A 22,679-nucleotide genomic window follows, 5' to 3' on the forward strand; every position below is an offset into this window, starting at 1 on the left:
AGGGGGCTGTGGGCGAGAGAAATTGTGAAGAATAAAACCTTCAAAAGAACTAATCGCTCAGGAAAAACCCCAGAAGAAGAGTTAGAGGTTGTTGTTTCACTGTCAACACTTTATCTCTTCGCCTTGACAGAAGAAGTCGTGTTCCTCGTTTTTACGCCTGCTATCCGAGAATTCAAAAATATGAAAAAATATCTTGTTGACGTTCATCTTCCTGCCTTTTTCTTAATCATCAAAACATTTCTGATTGAAAAATATAAAGATGGACGACCATGAAAGGTAAAGCCCAAGCATCTTGATCGCCCCCTTGTGGCTGGCTGCAGCATAAGTCGTACGCATTGCCTCCTCCGTGTTAGTGGATGATGGGATTGGCTCCAGCTTCCCATGTGACGCGTTAAGGATCAGTGGAATGAAGGTTTGAGGGATCAGATATAACAGTTAGACATAAACATATTTTCTTAGAGGGTGTGATTTCCTCATTTCCCTGGTGTACATCATCAAATAAAACAGAATGATGTTCAACAAAGCAATAGCCGACTAATGTTTGATATTAGACATAAAGTTAAAAAACATTCACAAGTGATTTCCGCTGTTTATTTTGCTGAGAGTCGGAGTCTCCGAGACGTTGAAGCCTCGTTTCTGAGGCCACGAGCTGAAGATGAAGTCATTACCTTCACGTCTAGATTGACCCTAGTGAGACGAATGAGACGAGGATCTTCTTTACAACCGCCAGGGGAGGAGCGCTACGGAGCAGATGCAAGGTCACCGGCTAAATTGGTGACGCTCCGGTAGCCCTGACGGTATCGGCGCCTGTCAGAAACCACAGCGGAGCCATAACGCAAACACAGCGTAAATCCGAGGAAACGTTCGTGTACGGACTGATGAGGTCTGATAAAACATGTCGGGAGAAACAAGGAGGCCGAGCTCCGGGAGAATTATATTTACTGTGCATGTCTTGGAAATGTGCTAGTATGTAGCATGTGTGTGTCTTTGTGTGTGTGTGTGTCTTTGTGTGTGTGATTCCCTCTGCGCTCATTGACTGTAGCCTGCGATGAAATGCTGACTGGCAGCCATAACTCCTCCAGCAGCAGCAGCAGGGCACATTTCATCCGTCCCTCCCTCCTCACGTCACCTCTCTCCGGTCCCATTTCTCTCTCTCCCCCTCTCTCCATCACCCCCCCCCCCACCCCACCCCACCCCTCCTCTCTCTTTCCTCTTAAGACAAATGTCTCTCTACATGAGGAGGTTCCCTGTGAACGTGGAGAATGTGCAAACACGAGAGTTGATTAAAATGATCCCTTCGGGGAAGCAGGTGGATTTAATTATTTAATTGTGCTCAAACCTCAGCACAATATTCCATCTACACAGGTTAGAACAGCCCTGCAGTTTTGATTAACACGAGAAAGAAGTGATGAAATGATCAAATCCTAAGAAAAGCCAAAATTTGTGACCTTACACGTCCTGAAATGACCCGATTGCTTCACGGAGACGAGTCATTAACTTCATACGTGCAGACCTCAAACTTTAAAGAAATACCCGACCTCAGTACCTGATGAGACCATTTGTTGCTCCTTACACCAGATTGAGCTAAACACTCTGTTGTTGACTGCAGAGGGGATCCCTGCCTCTGTGTGTGTGTGGGTGTGTGTGTGTGATTGTGGCTGGTGGGGGGTGCTGGGCTAAAAAGTGACTGCAGCACTTTGCCGAAGCTAAATGCCGCAATGGACACATAAATAAGTACTGCACCAGTCTGTTGGTGGCACACGCACACACGCACACACGCACACACACACACACACACACACACGCACACACACAGTCCTGTGTAAGCGCACACCGCCATGCAATCAGTGCTGCTTGCTGCTGCATGTGTCAGGGCTCAGCTCCTGTAATCCACATTGATTCACGGTGCAGAGAGGAAACAGCTCCCAGGAGAGAGACGACTCGTGTGTTGTGTCCATCAGCTGCTGTTTGTGTTTGTGAGTCCGGGTTCGTACTCAGTGTTGCTCCGACGGCGTCTTCGATTCTGAGAGTGCGTTTTGGGTCTGAACGTGTGATCAGGTAGATGTGTGGAGGATTGTGTCTTTACATTGAGGGCATCAATTTGTGTAGGCAGGGTCCAAACTCATCATCAAATCATGTGTGTTTTCTTCCATTTTTCCCAATGGGTTTTACTGGTTTGTCTTGTGTTGTTACCAGTGGTGTAGTCAAGTCTTCTTAGATCTTAAACAATTAAAACCACAAAAAATTTACCAAATTATAAGAAATGCAATTCTTTTGTGAAAAGTATTTGTGCAAAGTATTTGCACAAAAGAATTACGTGGTTTCAGTTTTATCATAACATTAGCAAATCTCGTTCTCATCTAGGGGCAGTGGAATGTTGGATCAATGGATGGATGGATGGATGGGTGCTAAACGGATGGATAGCCGGAGGGATGGGTGGATGAATGTAGGGATGGAAAGATGGATGGCTGCGTAGATACTGGACGAGTGGACGACATTGAGATGGATAATGGACATTGATCGTCAATGGAAGTGAGCAGCATAAGAAAATGAGTATATATATATGTATATATGTATGATGGATGGATGAAAATGGCTGGAAGTACTGTAGATGGAGAAGATATGAATTTATATATATATCTTTACATACATAGATATGGATGTATACACTTTATATAAAGTAATAAATAAAGGATGGATGATGAATAATGGATAGATGGATGTATAGATAGATAGATGGAAAGATGGATTTATAGATAGATGGAAAGATGGATAGACAGATATATATATATAGATAGATAGATAGATAGATAGATAGATAGATAGATAGATAGATAGATAGATAGATAGATAGTTAGATGGATTTATAGATAGATGGAAAGATGGATAGACAGATATATATATATATATATATAGATAGATAGATAGATAGATAGATAGATAGATAGATAGATAGAAGGATGAATTATAATTGATACGGTTATTGATGGATGGATGGAGGAGTGGATGGTTAAGTGAACAATGTTTGGATGACACATTTATGGATGGATGAATAACTGTATGAATAAAGGGATAGATGGTTACACAGCTTACACAAATGGGTGGATGGAGAGATAGATGAATGGAGGGGCAGATAGATTGATGGATGGATGGATAGATGTCCATATATGCGGATAGTTAACTGGGTGACATGGATTGCTGGTTGGCTGGATAAACAAGTGGATGGAGTGATTGACAGATGAATAAATGGGGGGATGCTCGTCAAGCCAAGAGGAAAACGATGTCCACTCCACCCGAAGTCGTAAAGAAGTGATATGTGCTGCACCATGAAAATGTTTGACTTAAAGTCTGAAGATGAATTATATCCCCCGACAAAAAAATGTAATCTTCTTAACTTGATTATTATAAGAGGGACGGGGGGGCAGTAAAATAATAACACATTCATAATATCACTGTGAAATAAGATTATATGACAGGATGCTGACATTTGCTCAAAATCCCAAAGTTTTTTCTTCATTTCACTGCATCAGGCTGAAACTGTGACCCCCTGCTGGGACCTTGACCTGGGACTGAAATGAGGAAATAAATCTATAGCACACGCCCCCCCCCCCCTACCACCGCCACCACCACCATCTTGCCCATTTAAAATAAAATTGGATCAAGGCTTCCTGAGTTATCACTGTTACAAGTAGTCAGACAAACACCACTGATTACAACACATCCTCCTTCCCTCCGACACAAAGTGTGGGTGTCAAAATTTATCTTTTCTCCGGTTTCCTGACACGCGTGTTCACGATCCAGCCTCAGTCGACTTGTTTTTCTGCGAGAGGAGGCGGCTGTAAATATTCAATCAGCTCCTGACGTGCATTCACAATGTGACAAACAGCAAAAGGAAAAGGAGGAGGAGGAGGAGGAGGAGGGGGAGGCAGGAAGGAGGATGTAAATCTTGAGTTTATGGTCCGTCTGTGGACGACCAGTAAAACAAAAGCTGCGACGTCAGTCAGCAGGTCACAGAGAGGGAGAGAACGATGGAGGAAACAGGTCATAAGGGAGAGAGGGTGGATGAAGAGGAGGAGGAGGTTAAACTGAGTAGAAGAAGAAGAGGAGGAGCTGTGGGATAACATCTCTCTTATTGAGGCTCGTCCAGCTCTTCCTCTCTTTATCTGTGTAGATAAAGACCAATAAGACGTTATGTCTCAGGACTGAGGACATTTAGCTGCTTCTCTTTTTAGAATCTAACATCAGATAAGATCAGAGAAATTACAGCAGATACATGCTTTATATCAGTTATATGTATATATAATATATACAATACATTGATCCTCTCATTGTATTTTTTAAATCGACCTTGAGGTGCAACATGACGCCTGACCACTAGATGTCACTAAATTCTACACACTGAATCTATAAGAATCAAAAAATGTTTGCGTTAAATTCCACTTATGATTGTGCAACAAAAAAAAATAATTTCTAAGTTATAGGTCAAAAACATATTCATCATGTTAAGAAAGTTTTTAAAATATCTGAATAATTATGAGCTCCGTATTTCCTCAGAATATTAAGAATCTGTGAAATCTACTTTATCGTACATGACTTTATCATATCATATCGTATCGTATCGTATCATATTTACCATATTGTATTCTGTCCTATTTCATCTCATCTTATTGCATCGTTCCGTATCCTATCGTAAAATATCTGAGCGTATACTATCCCATCGTTTTGCATCACATTTTCTAATCATAGTGAATCGTTGTGTATTTCATCTTATCTCTGTGTTCACTTATAGAACAAATGAAGCCCCAGAATGACGACAGATGTTGTGGATGTTCGTGCTGGAGCTCGGGCCTCACAGTGAAGACGAGCTGCAGGAAGTGAAGAAGGAAGGCTGTGGTCTTCTAACTGCTCCGGGCTTGTGTGAGAACCCGATGTCACAGTGTGAATAATGTATGACTCATATAAGGTTTTGCTCTTATGGCCATGCATATTTGACCAAACCGGGGGTTTATAGAGAGGCAGAGGGAGGATGTGGTTGTTTTTATTCATACGCACATTCATCACAGCTACAAACCCAAAGGTCATTCTAACTTAATACTATCCAGAAAGTGTTTGTGTGGTTCAACAAAGAGATGATATGGATTTTTGTAATAAATATTAGCTTTCTGGTAAAACATTTCCACAGATGATTTTTAGTCCTTGTGTTTTTCGTGCACGGTTCCTTCCGAGCAGCGACTTCTGCCCTGGACGCGTGGCCGTGCTCCTCCACACCGCTGCCCCCTGTAGGTCAGTAGAACAATGTGGAGGCTTGGCTGGTGCAGAGGTCGTTGCAGAGACAGGAGCTGTGTGAACGCTCTGCCGGTTCAGCACAGGACGCTCAGCACACAGTGACACACAGTGAGAACAAAGTGTGTGTTTCAGGAAGCTGCTTCCACTGAGAGAACGCTCCTAACGGAAAGTGTCAGTGTTGTCTGTGGATCTCCAGGCTTGATGGAGGGAGGAGCTGCCTCTCGGGCTGGGCTCAGTCAGTCAGAACAGGGAGGAAGTGCCTGGGCCTCAGCTGCGGAGGGATCCCCTGTGAAGAAGCTGCCTGTAATTATTGGATTATTGAAGAGTGGAGGAGCTGGTGGCCAACCTGAGCCCTTCACACTCATGATCACAATATCAAACATCAATACCCTCCTCCCTCAGCTGCCATCCATTCTGCAGCCCCCCCACCCCCCCCTCCTCAGACTGTGAAGTGGAGGCTGGGAATCCCACAGTCATACATTATATAACCCGCTCTGTGCTGCAGTCATGCTGCTCAAGCTGTGACACTGATTAACTGGTGGCTGTTCTTCTAAATCGAGCAGATCAGCCTCCACATGGAAAGATTCATCATTTCCCTCCATCTACTTAAGGTGCACTCTGATTGTGTTACAGTGCGAACGCATCAGTCATATTCAAACATTACATCGGGAAAAATGCACAGAAAACGCCTCCTTTTCATCCTGAGATATTCTTATTTTCTTTTATGTCACGACAGTCTTCAACACGCCCCCCCCCCCCCCCCCCCCCCCGCCTGCTGTGAATTTTTCATTTTCATGCTGTATTTTCAGGACATTTTTACTTGAGGGGCTGGCAAGAGAAATTCCACAAAATGTCCGAAGCAACTGACTTGAACATTTGTCTTGAGTTCAGACTCCCAGGACTTCTACTTTCATCTTGTGTCTTTAAGGAGAGCGAGGATCTGAAGTGAGCATCATGTTCCTCCCGTGTGTGATTCCTCAGCTCTGTGATTGCAGGTTTTTAGCAGCGGACATTCAGAACAGGTAGAAACACTTCAGATGTGATTACATGTCATCTCATATAAACGGTCGTGGGCTTCAGAGTTTCACTGCAGCAGGATTCACACACAGTGGATCCTCATTTACATTTTCTTTTGTTTTCCAATGTCCCACAATAAAACTGACTCAGATAATAAATAAACAAGATGTGGAGGAGGTCGGGGAATAAACAATACAATGACATCATAAAGCAAACGTATAGAAGCATTTTGCAGCCACGCAACAAAAAGTCAAATGCAGCTGTTTCACGTTAAAAGGGAAATGTTTAAATCTATAAGTCAGATATTTTGACTTTGTTACAATCTTTCACAGTACCAGTGTGCTTCCATTCAAACAGGTTTCAATGGTCAAACAGGAATTTCTGATTAGAAAAGAAAATCGAAGGTTTTTCTTTGAAGCAACAGAAACTAACTGAATTTGAAACAAGACTAAAAACATGATTTTCTTCAGAGATGCTGTTTGTTCTGATTAAATGGATCAAGTAATAAGACTCGGATAACACACAAGGTTTGAGAGGTTCTGTGGTGAATTGATTGATTGGTTTGTGTGATCTGTTGAATGAACTATAGCTCTGCACAGCACTGGTTTATATCATTGGAAATAGTGAAACAGTTGAATTACAGCAGATCTGCTCCAAATCAACCAGCAGGAATCAGGAAACCAATATCCAATCAATACGGGTGAACCAGTGGATTCATCAGTTGCATTAATTCAGTTGATGAAGTCATGGCATTAAAACCTGTCTCCTAGATAATTAGTTTCAAATCTGATTAGATTCAACTTTAGAAAGTATTATTATACAGATAAGTGCAGGTATGTGAGTATCTTAGTGAGTAACTAACAGTATTTACAGAGGTTGACAGTGGAGAATTGTCATATATACTAATATATGCAGGTGAATAGTTTAGTAACCATGTATATATACCCCCCCCCCTCTCTCTCTCTGTCCCCCTTTCACACTCTTGACTCTGTCCTGCCCCAAAAATACATAAACTTAAATTATCATGACGAGCATATGTTGTTAATTTACTGAGTAAAAAATCAAATCTATGAGTTCAGCAGGTGTGAGTCATCCTGATGTTTCCGGGGAGTGAACATCACAGCACCGCAGCCCGGGCTCTGTTTCCTCACCAGTGTTAGTCAAAGTGGTGATGGTGGTTCCTCGGTGAACTCTGAAGCGTTGGCTCGGTGCCGAGGCTCGACGAGCAGCCGGCAGCCGACAGGACAGAGACAGGAGGAGAGGGTTAATGCAGCGGTGTGGGTGTGAGGTCACGGCTCCAATCAATACCCAACAGTTGGAGAAAGTTAGAAAGTGGAGACGGGGAGACGAGGGGGGGGGGGGCAGCATGGGGGTGGGAGACAGTAAAGCTCGACTGATTTGAACTCTATTCATAATTCTCTACTGGGAGGCTGGTTAGCTGAAGGCGGCGGATGATGAGAGATAGAATGAGAGAGGGGGAGAAGGTGTAGGAGGAAGAGAGAGAAACAAAGGGAAGGACAGGATGGGATGGAGTGGTGAGTCTCTGAGGGGGAGGGAAAGTGGGAATTAAAACGCAGCTCGGCTTCAGGAAGGAAGGTGCAGGGACAGACGGACACAAGCTCTGCTGCTGTGTGGAGGTTTCATGATTTACAGCAGCTGCTCAGTTTGATTCCTGCAAATCACAAACAGGAACACGGGTCATTATCCTCCACACACACACACACACACACACACACACACACACACGTTCCTGTGGGCAGCAGTGCAGTACATGTAATGTGATTACTGCTCAGTAGCAAGAAGTGCAAAGAGCAACACAAACGTTTTCATGTGACAAATGAGGTGCACACAGACAGACATACAAACACACACACACAAACACAGACAGACAGACAGACAGACAGACAGACAGACACACACACACACACACACACACAAACGTTCCTGTGGGCAGCAGTGCAGTACATGTAATGTGATTACTGCTCAGTAGCAAGAAGTGCAAAGAGCAACACAAACTGTTTGAAGTGACAAATGAGGTGCACACAGATAGATGACGATAGACACACACACACACACACACACATACACACACACACACACACAAACACAGACAGACAGACACACACACACACACACACACACGCACACAAACGTTCCTTTGGGCAGCAGTGCAGTACATGTAATGTGATTACTTGCTCAGTAGCAAGAAGTGCAAAGAGCAACACAAACTGTTTGAAGTGACAAATGTGGTGCACACAGATAGATGACTACAGACACACACACACACACACACACAGGCACACACACACACACATACACAGAGGTTTGTGCAGCTCCTGGTTCGGACACTGCATTGACTATCTTTCATTGCTCACTCTTTGATCTTAACCAAGACCAGTTCATGCTCAGACCAGTTTATGCTCAGACCAGTTCATGCTCAGCCCTGACCTCCCGTTCAAATGTGAAGTTGAGAGTAAACCGGTGTTTAACAAGATTCACATATTTTTAGATTCAATGTGACGTACACTTCTCTGGGTATCATTATTTCTAAAGTCTATTGTATATCTGCTTTAAAAAAGAACCCCTTTTAACCCCACAACACTTAAACATGAACAAATACAAGCCCAAATAAACATGGAGTTCATCTAAAAAACTTTTAAATCTTTGCCACAATCCGACCAGATCGAATGACGACAAGCAGAAATAACATGAGTCACAAAGTCCAGTGATTAAATCAAACATTTTCACTACACACTGATGAGTCTCTGCATCGATTTGCACAACACCAGTGAAAAGTTGCATCAAATGAAATCTCCCCATTGGTTTTACAGGCAAAACACATACAATTCACTTTGTGGGTCTGAACTCCAGTGGATTCCACACAAATATAGGTAAACATATTTTTTTGTGTCACTTGTGAGGACATTGTGCGGATCCTGAAATCTGAAAGACACAGTTGGGGTTGTTTGAGTCAACACACACATGCACACACACACACCCACTTGTACACACACACACACAGACACCATATGCGGGTATAAAATGCTGGGTTGTGTCTTGTGTCTCTCTGCCATAAACATGCGGAGCTGTTGGAGCTGCTTAGAGTCTAAATATGGACGTTGTGAGCGGGTCTTTGTTAGGAAGCTGTAGACCTGCTGTATAAACACCCAGCCTTAAAAACCACACACACACAGACCCACAAACACGCAGACACACACACAAAGAGAGGAAAGCTGCACAGTGTTTAGGATTTGCCTGATGTAAAATCCACAGCAGTAACATTCTGCAGTAAAATGTATTATTGCCTCATAACAGGAATCAGCCGACACGCTGCAGGTGATTTACAGTTTGCTGATATTACAGAATACGTCAGAATAAAACATCTTTCTTGAGACGTTCATTGACAAAAGTTACACAACTCAGTGACTCCTGCAGCAGGAGGAGAAACACGTGTCGTCTGTGCTGCTGCTGAAACAGTAGAACCAAGTGGCTGAGAAAGGAAATGCCAAACAAGTGATCATGATACACATCACGGAGGAGGATTCACAGCAGGAGAGCATGACAAACTGAAAACTGTTTTTTCACTGCACAACTTCTGCATCTGTTCATTTCAGTTAAAAATCTAATTGAAAAACAAAAAGGAACCTTGAGAGACGATTTTCATCTTTTTCAATACAGATCCACTTGTGTCAGGAGGTGACACCTTGAAACATGTGTAAAGTAGAAATATACATTGTGTTTGTTTAATATATTATGACTTTTTGACATGCACCTTACAAAAATCTCCGTTTCAGTCTTTGTCATGTTATTATTATTATTAAATATATTATTCTTTGCTCATGTCCAAATCAAAAAGAATAACTCAAAACTAATAACTGTATAATTTCTCCTCACATCTGAGCATCATCATCATCATCAATCCCAGAATCCTCTGCGTCTGAGAGTAGTCAGGTGCTCTCGAGCAGAGCAGCACTGCCCTCGTGTGGCCGAACAAAGACACACAACCCTGCAAATACTTCAGATGAACTTCAAATCTACAAGACACGTCACCTCTTCCATAATTTCTCTGATTTCACTGAAAGGTTTTCCCTCTAATATTTACACCTTTTTCCATCCTTTCATTTACTTGGATTCTCAGTAAATATTTACAGTGATGAAGTGATTGTAACTATTATAAATATTCCTTATTATCACTTGAGACGTTTCAAAAACTTCAGCACCAACATAATTCACAAATATCTGCATCTACACCCGTTGAACTTAAATTCTTGTTTGAAACTGAGGTTTGAAGGATCAATATATTCTTGTTTTGCTTATCAACACTTGATTTATCAGCTGCACAGACGTATCGGTATCAGTGTTCATGTTGCCGATATGAAAACTCATTTTACAGAGCAAACAAACCAGAGAAGGAGCTCAGGTAAAAGGAAACGATGGGAAGTGGGCGGGGCTTTTACCACAGTTTATAAGCTTCATTTACATTTTGTCATTACGACCTCTTTCAGATCATTGCTCTTTTTCCTTTTCTTTGGAGGGAGGTGTGATAAAGCCCTGGTCGGGCTCTGAACTTAATGATAAGGTTAATTTGTTCCACCATGTTTTCACAGAAGCTGCTTTCAATATAAAAAGACATGGTGTTTTTAGTGATCCCTGATTAACTGGACAAAAACAAATACAAGTTTAATTTGGGTTAAATCTTTGTTTGAGGATTTTCTTGAATGAACATTCCCAGGTTTTTCCTCCTCTCCTCCCTGAGAGTTGTCGTCTGAATGGAAGCTGTTTGCTCAGGACTGAAAGCCCCCCCCCCTGCAGCCCACTGATGTTTCCCATGTCCGGTCAGGCCTCCCCACAGCCGGTGCACCGCCGGGGCTCCACTCAGCTTCCACCGCCTGCCGGCCCTCAGTGACATGAGGACAGAGAAACTGGACCTCGTCTGTGTTCTGGTGACAGAGGACGTGGACACATCCGGAAACTCTGGTTCTGATGAGAAGCTCAGAGACAAAGAGCCGCTGCAGGAATCCAGAAACAGGCAGAGACGGACCAAGTCTTCTGTGGACCACTTCTGGATGAAGTATTCAAGTAATACCATGATGTAAAAATACTTTTAACTGGAGATATGAACCACAGTGCAGTCGTCAGAGGACAGAAGTGTGAATGAGCTTTCACGGGTCAGGAAAACGTGGCAAAGTCAATTTCTTTGGTGAAAGAAACAAGATTTTTTTTAGGGTTTTGACATTGGCTTCAAAATTCTGCTGTGAATCAAATGTGACAGTGAGGTTTTCTGGGCTGTGAATTAAAAATTCCCTGGCCAGTGGATTGAAGTGAGAAAAACTGAATTAAACTGCAGAAAGATAAAAGTCATCCATTTTCTCAATAGTCCCATCAGAAACCAATTAAATTCCTCAGATGACCAACATCTGGTTTAAAGATAAGACACAGTTTGGATAATGCAGTGAGGAAAATGACCCAAATGCAGACGATAATGAATCAGTGGCAATAATCATGATTCCACGGTTAAAGGGAGCGGATCCAGACTGAAGTGACCAAGAGTCCTCGGGTGAACAGGGAAGTAAGAAGATGCATGTACGGATCCTGATGGGAAAACTGGGCTTGGTATATATCCTGGTCTATTGATTGGTGAAGATGAGGGACAGTTCTGGCTGATGAAGATCAGAGGACGTCTGGTGAGAGACACAAGACAGAGACAGGAGGAAGGACTGAACTAAACAAACAGGACTGAGGCGGCTTTAATGATGTCTTACTCATTAACTTTTATTTTATTATTGACATTGTTGTTTGATATAAAAGCAATGAATAAAACAGTTAATGTGTAAAAATGCAGAATGATTTTATTGGCTGATCCTTCATCCTGTTCAGAAGGCCTGGATGAGTCCGGGGTCCTAAGCAACCCATGAGGGAGCTGATGCCTCGTGCTGGCTCGGCTTCCAGTCGACATCTGAGGACCGGACTGTGTTAGCGTTGCTGATTAGCACTGGGCTGTCGTCTTGGTAATAGTTCGCTGGAGACACACATTGTGTTGTGTGTCGTGTGTTGTGTGTTTCCTGAGCCTGCTGAGACTGGACGAGGGTCGTAAAGCTACTGACACGGAGCAGAGCCCGCTCGTCCAAATACAGCCACGCTTTGTATGTTAGTTCTGAAGAGAAAGAACTGATATTATTTGATATTGATCATGTGTTTACAGACCAGGTCCAGTATTGTTTATTGTTTTAATCTTTTAACCACCACGATCCCTGTATCACACTGTGATCATGTGGAGCAGAGCTGTGGAACGACACAGACGACCTCGAGCGTCACTCAGGGCTCGGGTTCCCCAGTCAAGGCCCAACAGTCCCTTTGAGAAACCACATGTAAGTTCACTTCATCTGGAATGCAATTTGGATCTGTACCAAATTTCACCACATCAAAGATATCAGTCCCCTGAAACATGCCTGGATGTTTTCATGAAGATAAATAAGTGATTCTCTGATAAATCAAGGACAATGTGGAAAAGCGCTCATAAGGTTAAAGAGATAGAAACTTCCTGAATCCGACCCTCGACCCGGATCAACCTTAAAACGTACCCTTGCTACATATACAGCATCCTGAACCAATAACCTCCTCTGCAAAGATAACAAAGTTCAGTTCTATAATTTTCTTGCCTATAAATAATGTAGCAAAGAAGGTAAAATGTTGGTAAAACTTCCAAAAGTAAAATAAAGTTAGGTTATTAAACACATGCTTTACTAAACCAAATGATCATCTCACTGAGCAATAGGTGAGTCAGTAGAAATGTTGTTTATGTTGTTAAATGATATGAAATCAAAAAGCGTACAAAGAGAATTTGATTTCTTTTTTATTGGCTTCTCTGAAAAACAATATTTTCACTGTATGTTTCCTTCAGAAATCAAATCCCATCCCGAGCAAACAGAGTTTCCCTCAGAATCCAGACTTTCAAATATAAAGGAATACTCAGAATATAGTACACCGTGTGATAATCCTTTGCAGTGATGTTCTCATAGTGATAAACTGATATAAGTAATCAGATTACTACTAGGAATCTGCAGGTGATGTTTTTGATGGAAACTGCAGGACCCCACCCGACCACATCAGCAGGAACATGCAGCCTCCACACACACACACACACACACACACACACACACACACACACACACGCGCAGGGCACCCGAGCAGAGAGGAGTTTGGGCTTATCGGGACGGACCACAGCGGTTTCTCCTCCACTGCATCTCGCCCTCCTTCTCCTCCTCCTCCTCCTGGGCAGCTGGTGGGAGTCGGTGGGAGTTGTGTAGCTTAGCAACTCCCTTGGTGGATGGCAATTGATATTCAGCTTTGTTCAAGTGTCTCTCCCTCCGAGCGAGAGAGGGGGGGGGGGAGATGTCTGAACAATGCCGGCTTTATTGAAGCTTCCCCTCCTCCTCCTCCTCTTTGCCCAGGCACAACGACGTGGGAGGACAAATAGTTCTGCTCAAAGGGGCCGAGACTCCTCGTGCTGCCCCTGGCCTGGAAATGAGAGTTAGGGAGCTGCCGTGTGTGAAGGGTCTCCAGGTGTCCACAGGAGAAATGATGGTGTTTTAGCCACAGAGCATCTGAAGCAGCATCTCATCTGTGTTCCTCAAAACTTCTTCTCACTTTTCATAATCTTAATACACTGAAACAGCTCAGATCCTCTTGCCTCCTCAGATCTTATTGGATTAAATGTCCTTGGTCCATGATTTTATCGTGTTGATACTTCAGTCTCCGTCCATCCTCCCATGTGGACTGTTGCTCTGGTGGCTCTGGTCTGACTTCCATAGAAAAAACTGATTTCTTTTAATTGCAGAAACCAGGAACTAGACCTGGCTCTCATTTCCTCGTGTCAGAGCAGATATTTACATTTTTATTCCACGGAAATCAAGACAGATTGATATTTGTGTCCCAGAATTTGAACAAAGCCGAGCTGACCTCAGGCTGCAGGTCGCCATTGTAGAGACGCACAACCATCACACTCCTATATGGGTAATTTAGAGCCAGCACATTCCGTCAGAAGCCTCCTACATGATCTCAGACTGACTCCTTCATGTTCAGGCCTCTGACGTCAAACCAGCTCTTGTGTTCTGATCTTGTCTCTGAAGATTCTGTGGTTCTCTATGACTCAAACACGATTTACCTCCGGATATATATTCAGTATTTCTGATTGTGGTTCTGACTGAGTTTTTGACCAATCAGACGCCTCCCCGATGGAACGACATCAACATTGAAAGTGCCTCAAACTTTTACACATAACTGTGAAGCATAAGAATCTGTTTAAAAAAATCTAAATGTATATATCTCAAATGTCACTGTATTAACAAAAATATATAGAATATAATAAAGATATATATACAAATGTAAATACATTAATTTAGTGTATTTTTTATCTTAGAATTCAATGTATTTTAACATTCGAACCATAAGGGAATTGTATAATTTGATGGTTCATATTTTATGTATTTATGGCATTTACACTTTGCTTAGACCAAACAAAAAAATATCCTCGACATGTATGCGAAATTACTTTTTCGCACTAAGCCCCAAATGTTTAGATTGAATTGATCAAAATCGAGAAAGAGGTCAAAGAAAGGTCTGAAAACATTTGGGTAAGAGAGGAATTCTTGTCTGCTCCCCCCAGCAACCGGTCACAGAGCGACTGTGTTCATTCAGTCTGCAGAAACTCAAAGGCCAACTGTGATTGTGAAGCTGTGACCTTCAATAATTGAACGATGACAAAAAGGAGCGTCACAGCAGCTTGCTCCTCCAGTGGGAGTCGAGAGCGCAGCAGAGAAACATTCCTTCCAGAGGAGATCAGAGCGGCCGGCAGCCAACTCTCTGTTTGTCTCCAGATAGAACGAATCCACACGAGGCGTTTTCACACGTTCACTGAATAAAACTACTGTTTAGGACCAGATACAATGAGTAGACTTGGGTTTATCCTCTTATTATTGGCCCTTCACAGTTTTTATTATAAACTCCTATATTAGAATTTTAAATAATGAATAATAAAGGAACTTTCCCAACTTCATGTCTTAGATTGTTAAAGGTGGAAAAGTTTCTATTGCAGTTATTCGTGGAATAAAAGTAAACAATCACAGAGCTTCCATTAAGTTAGTATCAGTTCATAATGTGTAAACCAGACATTAATGATCACACAGGTATCGAAATAGAAAATCTAAATTTTACTGAAACACACAATGACACATAATAAAAGTAAAAAACACTTCACACTGTCGTGATTCTTCATGATCGATTGTTTCGTTTCACACATCTGGAGCTGTGACGTACGACTCACAGGAAACATGTGAGTGGATCATACATGAGCCACGTGTGACCAGCAAAATACAGTCAGACAAACAGCATTGTATATGGACACAGTCTCAATGGGTCTTCATCTTCAATTTAACATCATTCTAAAATATCAAAACTCTCCAGTGTTTCTCTCACATTGCTCAGAGCAGGTAACACAAATATCCTGAATGAGTGTTAGACAATTATTAAAAACTACAACATGTAAAACGTGGCATAGAAAAAACTGCTAAACTACTGAGTCCTTTAATAACAGGATTGAATCCATCTAAACTTTTAAATCTAACTCTAGTCTCTGCTCCAGGAGTTCATACAGACTGAGCCTAAACGATTATTCCAGTTTATCACAGCTTCGGTTTGTCATTTTGTGCATCTTATGAATCAGCAGCAAGAACATGATGTCTGAGAGGAGAGAAAATAACCCAGATTATCTTAATTTCATCAGATTATCTGACTCAGATCAGTTTTTCACTCAAATTAGACCCTTCTCACTCTAGCTGCTGTTTTATCAGTGATAAAATGAGGTCTGGTTCAGCGACACCCGACACCAGCCTGTGAGGTCCGGGTCGGGTTTGGACATAACTTCTGAAATCACAGGTTTGGTTACGTTAGCTGGTCCAACTATCGTCTTGAGTCTTTACACTGCAGTAGTGTAGCCCTTCTTCTTCATTACCCAATGAAAACTGTTTCTGTGTGTACGGTTCTCTAAGCTACTGTTATGTGAAAACACCAAAGGACCATGTTGGAAGCTCAATATTGTCTAAAAGACATTGACTGAAGGAATTTAAAGACCCAGGAGCTCAAACCCAGAAGTAACAGAACCAGACATGTCCATTACTACCATACTTTTAACCTTAAAGTGGAATCTGAGTTCACTTTTATCTCGTTTCCAATCTGATCAACTGACATTTTATTGTCACACTTGACTCGTCCGACTTCTTTTTAGTGACGATCTCAGCTATTTATCTCCGGACGGCCATGTTGCTGTTACTGACATACGTGATGCACCAAACTACAAATAAGAACAAAGTTTTAATAAACCTAAACAATCCTTTAAAGGTCCACGAGTGGCAGTTCAGTCTCAGCACGGTGTCCCAATAGCTGCTGAAGAGTCTTTAGCCCGGTGGCAGACGGCCGGGTCTGTCCCCAACAGGCCCTTCATAGTGTCCTCTTTGCTGGACGGAGACAGGGACGATGGAGAGAGGGAAGTGGGCGAGGAGAGGATGGAGGTGGCAGTGGCCGACGCGGAGGAGGATGAAGAGGAGCTGCCGTCGGGGAGGCACTCTTCACAGCAGCAGCAGCAGCAGTCCATGAAGGCCTGGCCCAGGGATCGACACAGGCACAGCAGCAACACCGGCGTCGCAGAGCATCGCACGAACAACAGGAACTGTCCGATCAGGCTGAGCGCCGGCAGAACCACAGCCGGGAGCACAGAGGACGCTGGGATGGAGATGTACGCCAGGGTGATGTTGCAGATGCTCTCTGGCAGGTTGCATGTGATGTACAAGATGGTGAGCGCCATCACGGTGGAGCGCAGCCGCTGCTCCCTCACGTGCGGCTTTTTCTTTGAGGAGGTGCAGGACGAAGAGGAGGAGGAGGAGGAGCACCGGCCGGGAGCCTTGTCGCCCTCGGGTCTCTGGAGCAGACGCTGGGCCAACACCTGCCTGGTCACCAGGTCGCAGGCCAGAGTGAAGAGCAGCGGCAGACAGAGGTAGCAGCCAAAGATCCACCATGTCCGGGCCTCGTGGTACGTCAGCACCAGAGAGTAGACGCCCTCTGGGAGCTCCGCAGACGGCTCCCGGACACAGACATCCACTTTGAACGCATCTGTCCGGCCCCTGAACGCCGCCATCAGCGAGGCTGCCGGCTGGCTCTGCAGCAGGTCGTGGGGGAGCGTTGGCAGGCTGACAGTTTCCTGGAGGAGCTGCCACAGGAGCAGCTCGGGGGCAGCCAGCACCATGGAGCCCACCCAGATGACGGCCAGCTTGGAGAGGATGGACTGGCACGGCTCCACTTTGGGCGACTGCAGGGGCCCGGGGCCGGTGGCAGCGTGGAACCGATCAATGCTCAGAGCGCAGAGGCTGAAGGTGGCCACACCGAGAGACGTCACCTGACAGAGAAAAGATAGAGACGTGTATAAACAGAAGATAATGACACTTGGTGGAGGTTATTATTTATTAAAGGGGACATATTATGCCCATTTTACCACAGTTCACATGGCTCCTTGGGGTCTTAATGAAATGTTTGTAACATATTTTGGTCTAAATACCACAAGGATCATTTAAAACAGCACCTTTTCACCCTGTCTAAAACAGCCCTCCTCAGATTGACCTGTTTTGAGTGCCCCGCTCCCCTCACCGGCTAGCGTTAGCTCGCGAGCTAACCGGACCGGTGGAGCCCGGTTAGCGTTAGCTCGCTCATTCAAGGCCATGTAGCTCCCTACTTGGGCATGGTGTGACTATGACGTTTATTTCGGTCGTAATCCCATTCGACGCACTCCAGCGTATTGTTTCTGACATAGTTGTTTTTTTCCAGAGTTTTCGGGATGGTAGACAAACCAGAAACCAAAATTAACGTGTAGAAGCACTACAAAAGTGGAATTTTCATAATATGTCCCCTTTAAGGATGAATAAAGCCAAGTTAAGATATTTTGGCTATTAGTGGTAACTCTGGCTTTATAAATTAAAATACCCTCTGCTTATATGACCATTACCGTTTTTAGATATATAGTATAAATGAATATGATGCTCGTTTTCCTTGTGCACGGTACAGATTCATGCTGCTGCTGAAGTGAAGCAGAACAAGACGTCAGATAGATGAACACGGAGCCCAGAGGACGTCCTGCTGCTTGAACCCAAAGTTAGAGACCTTCCTCAGTCTTGTTGTGAAAGACCATCAGTCACAATTACATCAATGAGAGCCTGGCTGGGTAAAAAACGCTGCTTTATTTAACCTTTTGAATTCGGCTTTGAGGAAACACGGGGAGACACAGAGGAAACACAGAGTAATCATGTTGTAACAGGTCTCAGGGACACTTCATTGACGCCTCGTGAACATTAACGCTGCTGATTTTGGCCCAAACCAGAGACTTGTCCTCCTCCTGTGAGAGCTTAATGACTCCAAACAGTTAAAACACAGCTCAAGATAATTAACACCGGGCTCTAATTAGCATGAGAATAGACGAGCTAACAGAGTGGCCCAGTGGCAGCTGGCAGCCTGACCCGCTTTAAACTGTTCAATTCAAACTGCTGAAGAGCCTTTTACTACACGCTAGCAAGAAATAAATTCTATTCATTAGCATGAAAATAGGTGAAGCGACAGAAGAGGAGAGGGGGCTCGTTAAAGGCTGTTTAATACAAGCTGTTATTACAAATTAGTCCCACAAGAAATACACTGACGGTCGGATTTACACAATCTGCTGTTAAGGGGCCTGATTTTTTGCGGATGGAAGCTTCTGGTTTCCATTTCTAGTTTAACCAACCACGTTTGAGCCGGCGTCGGTTGGATGAATGTAAACCCCGTGGAGAAAAGAGGCGGAGCACACACATCAGCTTTCAGCTTCTTAATTTATCTTCGTTTCATATGGAGAAGTGGTTAGTAGAGATTAGCCCAGATCTCGTCTGGACCTAAACCACCGACCAAAAGTATCGTGGTTTGTGTTTTGTTCGAAGAAACGTTGGACTCTCTCGTGTCTCAGGAAACTAGTGGGACGGTGGACAAAAGACAGAGCCTAGGCCCGACAGGCAGACAGGGTGTCCACCAAAAGGACAACAAATACTGGCTGCTGCCCCCTGGAGGCTGATTGGTTGTGGGACGATGGCCGACGGTCCCAGCTCTTTAAATGTGTTCTGATCTTTTGGAAATGTGTGTGCACTGTAATCATTGTGCAGGATTTTTGTTAACTGTTATTTTTTGTTTGCAAATGTAATTATATGCATTATAATTAATTGATTGATTAGTTGATTTGTTGACACTTTATTGAGTTAATTGCTTGAAAATCTAATTGGCTGATTTATCAATTTAGATATATGATTGAGATAATAAGAAATACTAAATCCTGCTGAGTTTAAAAAATAACCTTAATTATGTGTATGTTATTAAAACGTGACATATTAACTCAAGTTTTATTTTTTTTACCCATTTTCAGTCTGATGTCTTCTGATTCAACGGATTTCTCCATCTTTCTGTGTCTCATTGAAAACTCTGCAGCTGTAAATAAACAGCCCAGCTGTTGTTTACTACATTTCTGTATTTCACCGTTTGTCTCTGAGCTCCAGAAGAAGAGTCGCTTCACGGTGCCCCCCCCCCCCAGCCTCTCCTGATCCCAACAGAAGGGGGTGAAGAGCCCATAACAGCTCGTCTGTTCTAAGTAAAGACTCAGAGTGTGAGGAGCATGGAGACACAATCAGGCCTTTGACCACAGATGTCTGTTTATTAAACTTCAGAATTAGTCCATCATGGGGGTGCGACAACAACAGTGACAGTGTGAAACCAGGCTGTTGATCATCAGAGGAACTTGTTTGTTTAACTGTGAAACGTGTTGGATTTCATTTTTTTAACAGCTGCAGATTAATATTCTCAGAGTTCTGGTCCAGTCTCTCATTTGAGTCTCTCCGAAGTGAGAGCTGTGGATTTTAATATCACTGTAAATTAACTATATTCTGGTTTTGTCGCGCAGGTGTTATAAACAAATAATCTGAAGACTTGGATTTTGGGAAACTCACTATAACTTTAAATGCTTTTTCATGGATCATTGTAATATCGCTCTGAAGTCGTGTTGAGTCTGTGAGGGTTGTAGCGATAGTTCTTAGTATTTAGTTCTTTCTCTTTATAGGTGTTTTGAGCAGCCTATTTGTTTTGAGTATTTTGTGGACGGGGTCGTCACTTTGCTTTCAGTGGTAATATTTTATGGATAATTTTAGCATCCCTGTGAATTTGTTTTGATTCTTTGAAGCTCATTCGGGTTGTTAAGAGTATTTTGTGGAGTCGATGGCGTCTCTGGAAGTAGTTGCCTTTATGGATAACCCTAGGATCGATGTGTCTCTTTGTTTTATGGATAATTTTAGCATCATAGTTGAGGCAGTTTGAGCCTTTGTGGTCATTATGGATCTTTTTTAAACACAACAGCTCTCAAATGACGAGAATGAACTGAGCAGTCTGAGCCGGAAAGAGGAGGCAGATCCTGTGGATGGAGGAGCTGCACCTTGACGTTGGTTGCCATTTGCCAATGAACCAAACTAAGAAGTCGAGAAGAAGAAGATGAAGAAGAAGGAGTAGTAGTAGAAAAACATGTAGAAGTAGAATAAGTAAGAAAGAGTAGAAGAAGTTGAAGAACATGTAGAAGTAGAAGTAGAATAAGTAAGAAAGAGTAGAAGAAGTAGAAGAACATGTAGAAGTAGGAGTAGAAGAAGTTGAAGAAGATTGAGAAGGAGTAAGAAGGTGTAGAAGAACGTGTAGAAGTAGGAGTAGAAGAAGTTGAAGAAATAAAAGAAGAAGTAGTAGTAGATCGTAGAAGACGAAGGAGCAAGAAGGAGTTGAAGAACATGTAGAAGTAGAAGTAGAAGAATTTGAAGAAGGCGAAGAAGGCGAAGAAGGAGTAAGGAGTAAGGAGTAAGGAGTAAGAAGGAGTAGAATAACATGTAGAAGTAGGAGTAGAAGAAGTTGAAGGAGTAAGGAGTAAGGAGTTAGAAGGAGTATAATAACATGTAGAAGTAGGAGTAGAAGAAGTTGAAGAAGATGAAGGAGTAAGAAGAAGAACACCTGTATGACCTTCTCACCTCCAGGTAGGGCACGAGCCGACAGGACAGGTCTCCTAACAACCTCTTGAGTGTGAGCTCGTGGAACACGACCACCGGGAGACAGAAGAAGAGAACGAGGAAGTCGCACAGGGCCATCCCGGCCAGGACGCAGTTCCACGCGCTCTTCAGGTAGAAGTTGTGCCAGACGATGCACATGAGCGCGAGGTTCCCCACGATGCCCGCGGCGAACAGCACGAGCGCCAGCAGCATGATGGCGTACGCCCAGTACGCGCCGCCCGAGACCGGGAGCAGAGGGTTGAGGAGCCCGGACCCGGAGGACAGGTTCCCCGGCGGGGCGGTGCTGCGCCGGTCGGTCCGCGGTGTGGTGAAGAAGCCGCTCGGGTCGTCGAACCGCCGCGGTTGCCCGATACCGCTCGGCTGGTGCGGGTCTCTTCTCCCGGAGCCCCCATCTTTAGCCCCGCGGGCGACTCGCTTCAGTTCGGCATCTCTCAAACTCTCAACCCGTTGTGCAAGCGTCCTCTCCGGGGAGAATGACTCCTCCGCCCGCTGCGCCTCCAGCCCCGGGTGAATCTCCGGGTGGAGGTGACGGAGCCCCGGGTGAGTCTCCGGGTGGAGGTGACGGAGCTCCGCGCTCCGGACGAAGAGGAACAGCAGAAAGAAAACCGGGAACATCTTCACCGACGATCGAGGAGCAGCTGGTCCGTGTTCGCTGCGTCTTCCTCAGACAGGAGCTGCTGCAGGTGTCCTGAGATGAAGAGTCTCCATGGAGGTGCTGGTCCTGAGGAAACTTTTGAGTCTGAGGCTCCTCTTCCTCTTCACGTGCTCTTCATCTGCATCAACATCAACACTCAGCTTCCGGCCATAAACTTCAACATAAATCAAAACCGGAAGGGAAACTTTTCCTTTTAAACACGAAAGATGCTTCAGAGGCTTCAGAAGTTTAAATCTAGTTTAGTTTCGTAAATATTATATATACAAATTAATAAAACGTTAAAAATAAACGTGTGGCAGAAACCATTAATAGTTTATATGAAAACAAATAAATATTAAAGTTAAGTATATATAGGCTATAAATACAGAATCTCAAAGAGCTAATTATCATTGCAAACCAGAGCACTTATAATTCTCTTATTACTGTAAATAAATGTACATTTTCGTTACTCAAGATAACTGAATTAAAACAGCAATTCAAGTCCTAAATATGTCTGATTTATTTCCCCATCAATTCTTCCACCTCTGATCCAGATCTGCACCATATTTCTTGTTAATCCGTCAGGTAGT

At 43.6% G+C, this 22,679-nt stretch overlaps 1 protein-coding gene across 1 annotated transcript; it reads right to left on the bottom strand.

Moving 5' to 3' along the window:
• Positions 1-15,499: 15,499 nt before the first annotated feature.
• Positions 15,500-22,180, bottom strand: gpr37l1a (G protein-coupled receptor 37 like 1a). Its single transcript, XM_062408183.1, has 2 exons — positions 21,417-22,180; positions 15,500-17,749 (listed from the first exon to the last, which is right to left on the bottom strand). Exons 1-2 carry the CDS (start codon positions 22,068-22,070, stop codon positions 16,721-16,723), a joined length of 1,683 nt encoding a protein of 560 aa, XP_062264167.1. The 5' UTR covers positions 22,071-22,180; the 3' UTR covers positions 15,500-16,720.
• Between the last annotated feature and the right edge of the window lie 499 nt (positions 22,181-22,679).

This window comes from Platichthys flesus, chromosome 2 (genome assembly GCF_949316205.1).
Source record: "Platichthys flesus chromosome 2, fPlaFle2.1, whole genome shotgun sequence".
In the NCBI taxonomy this organism is placed as follows: Eukaryota; Metazoa; Chordata; class Actinopteri; order Pleuronectiformes; family Pleuronectidae; genus Platichthys; species Platichthys flesus.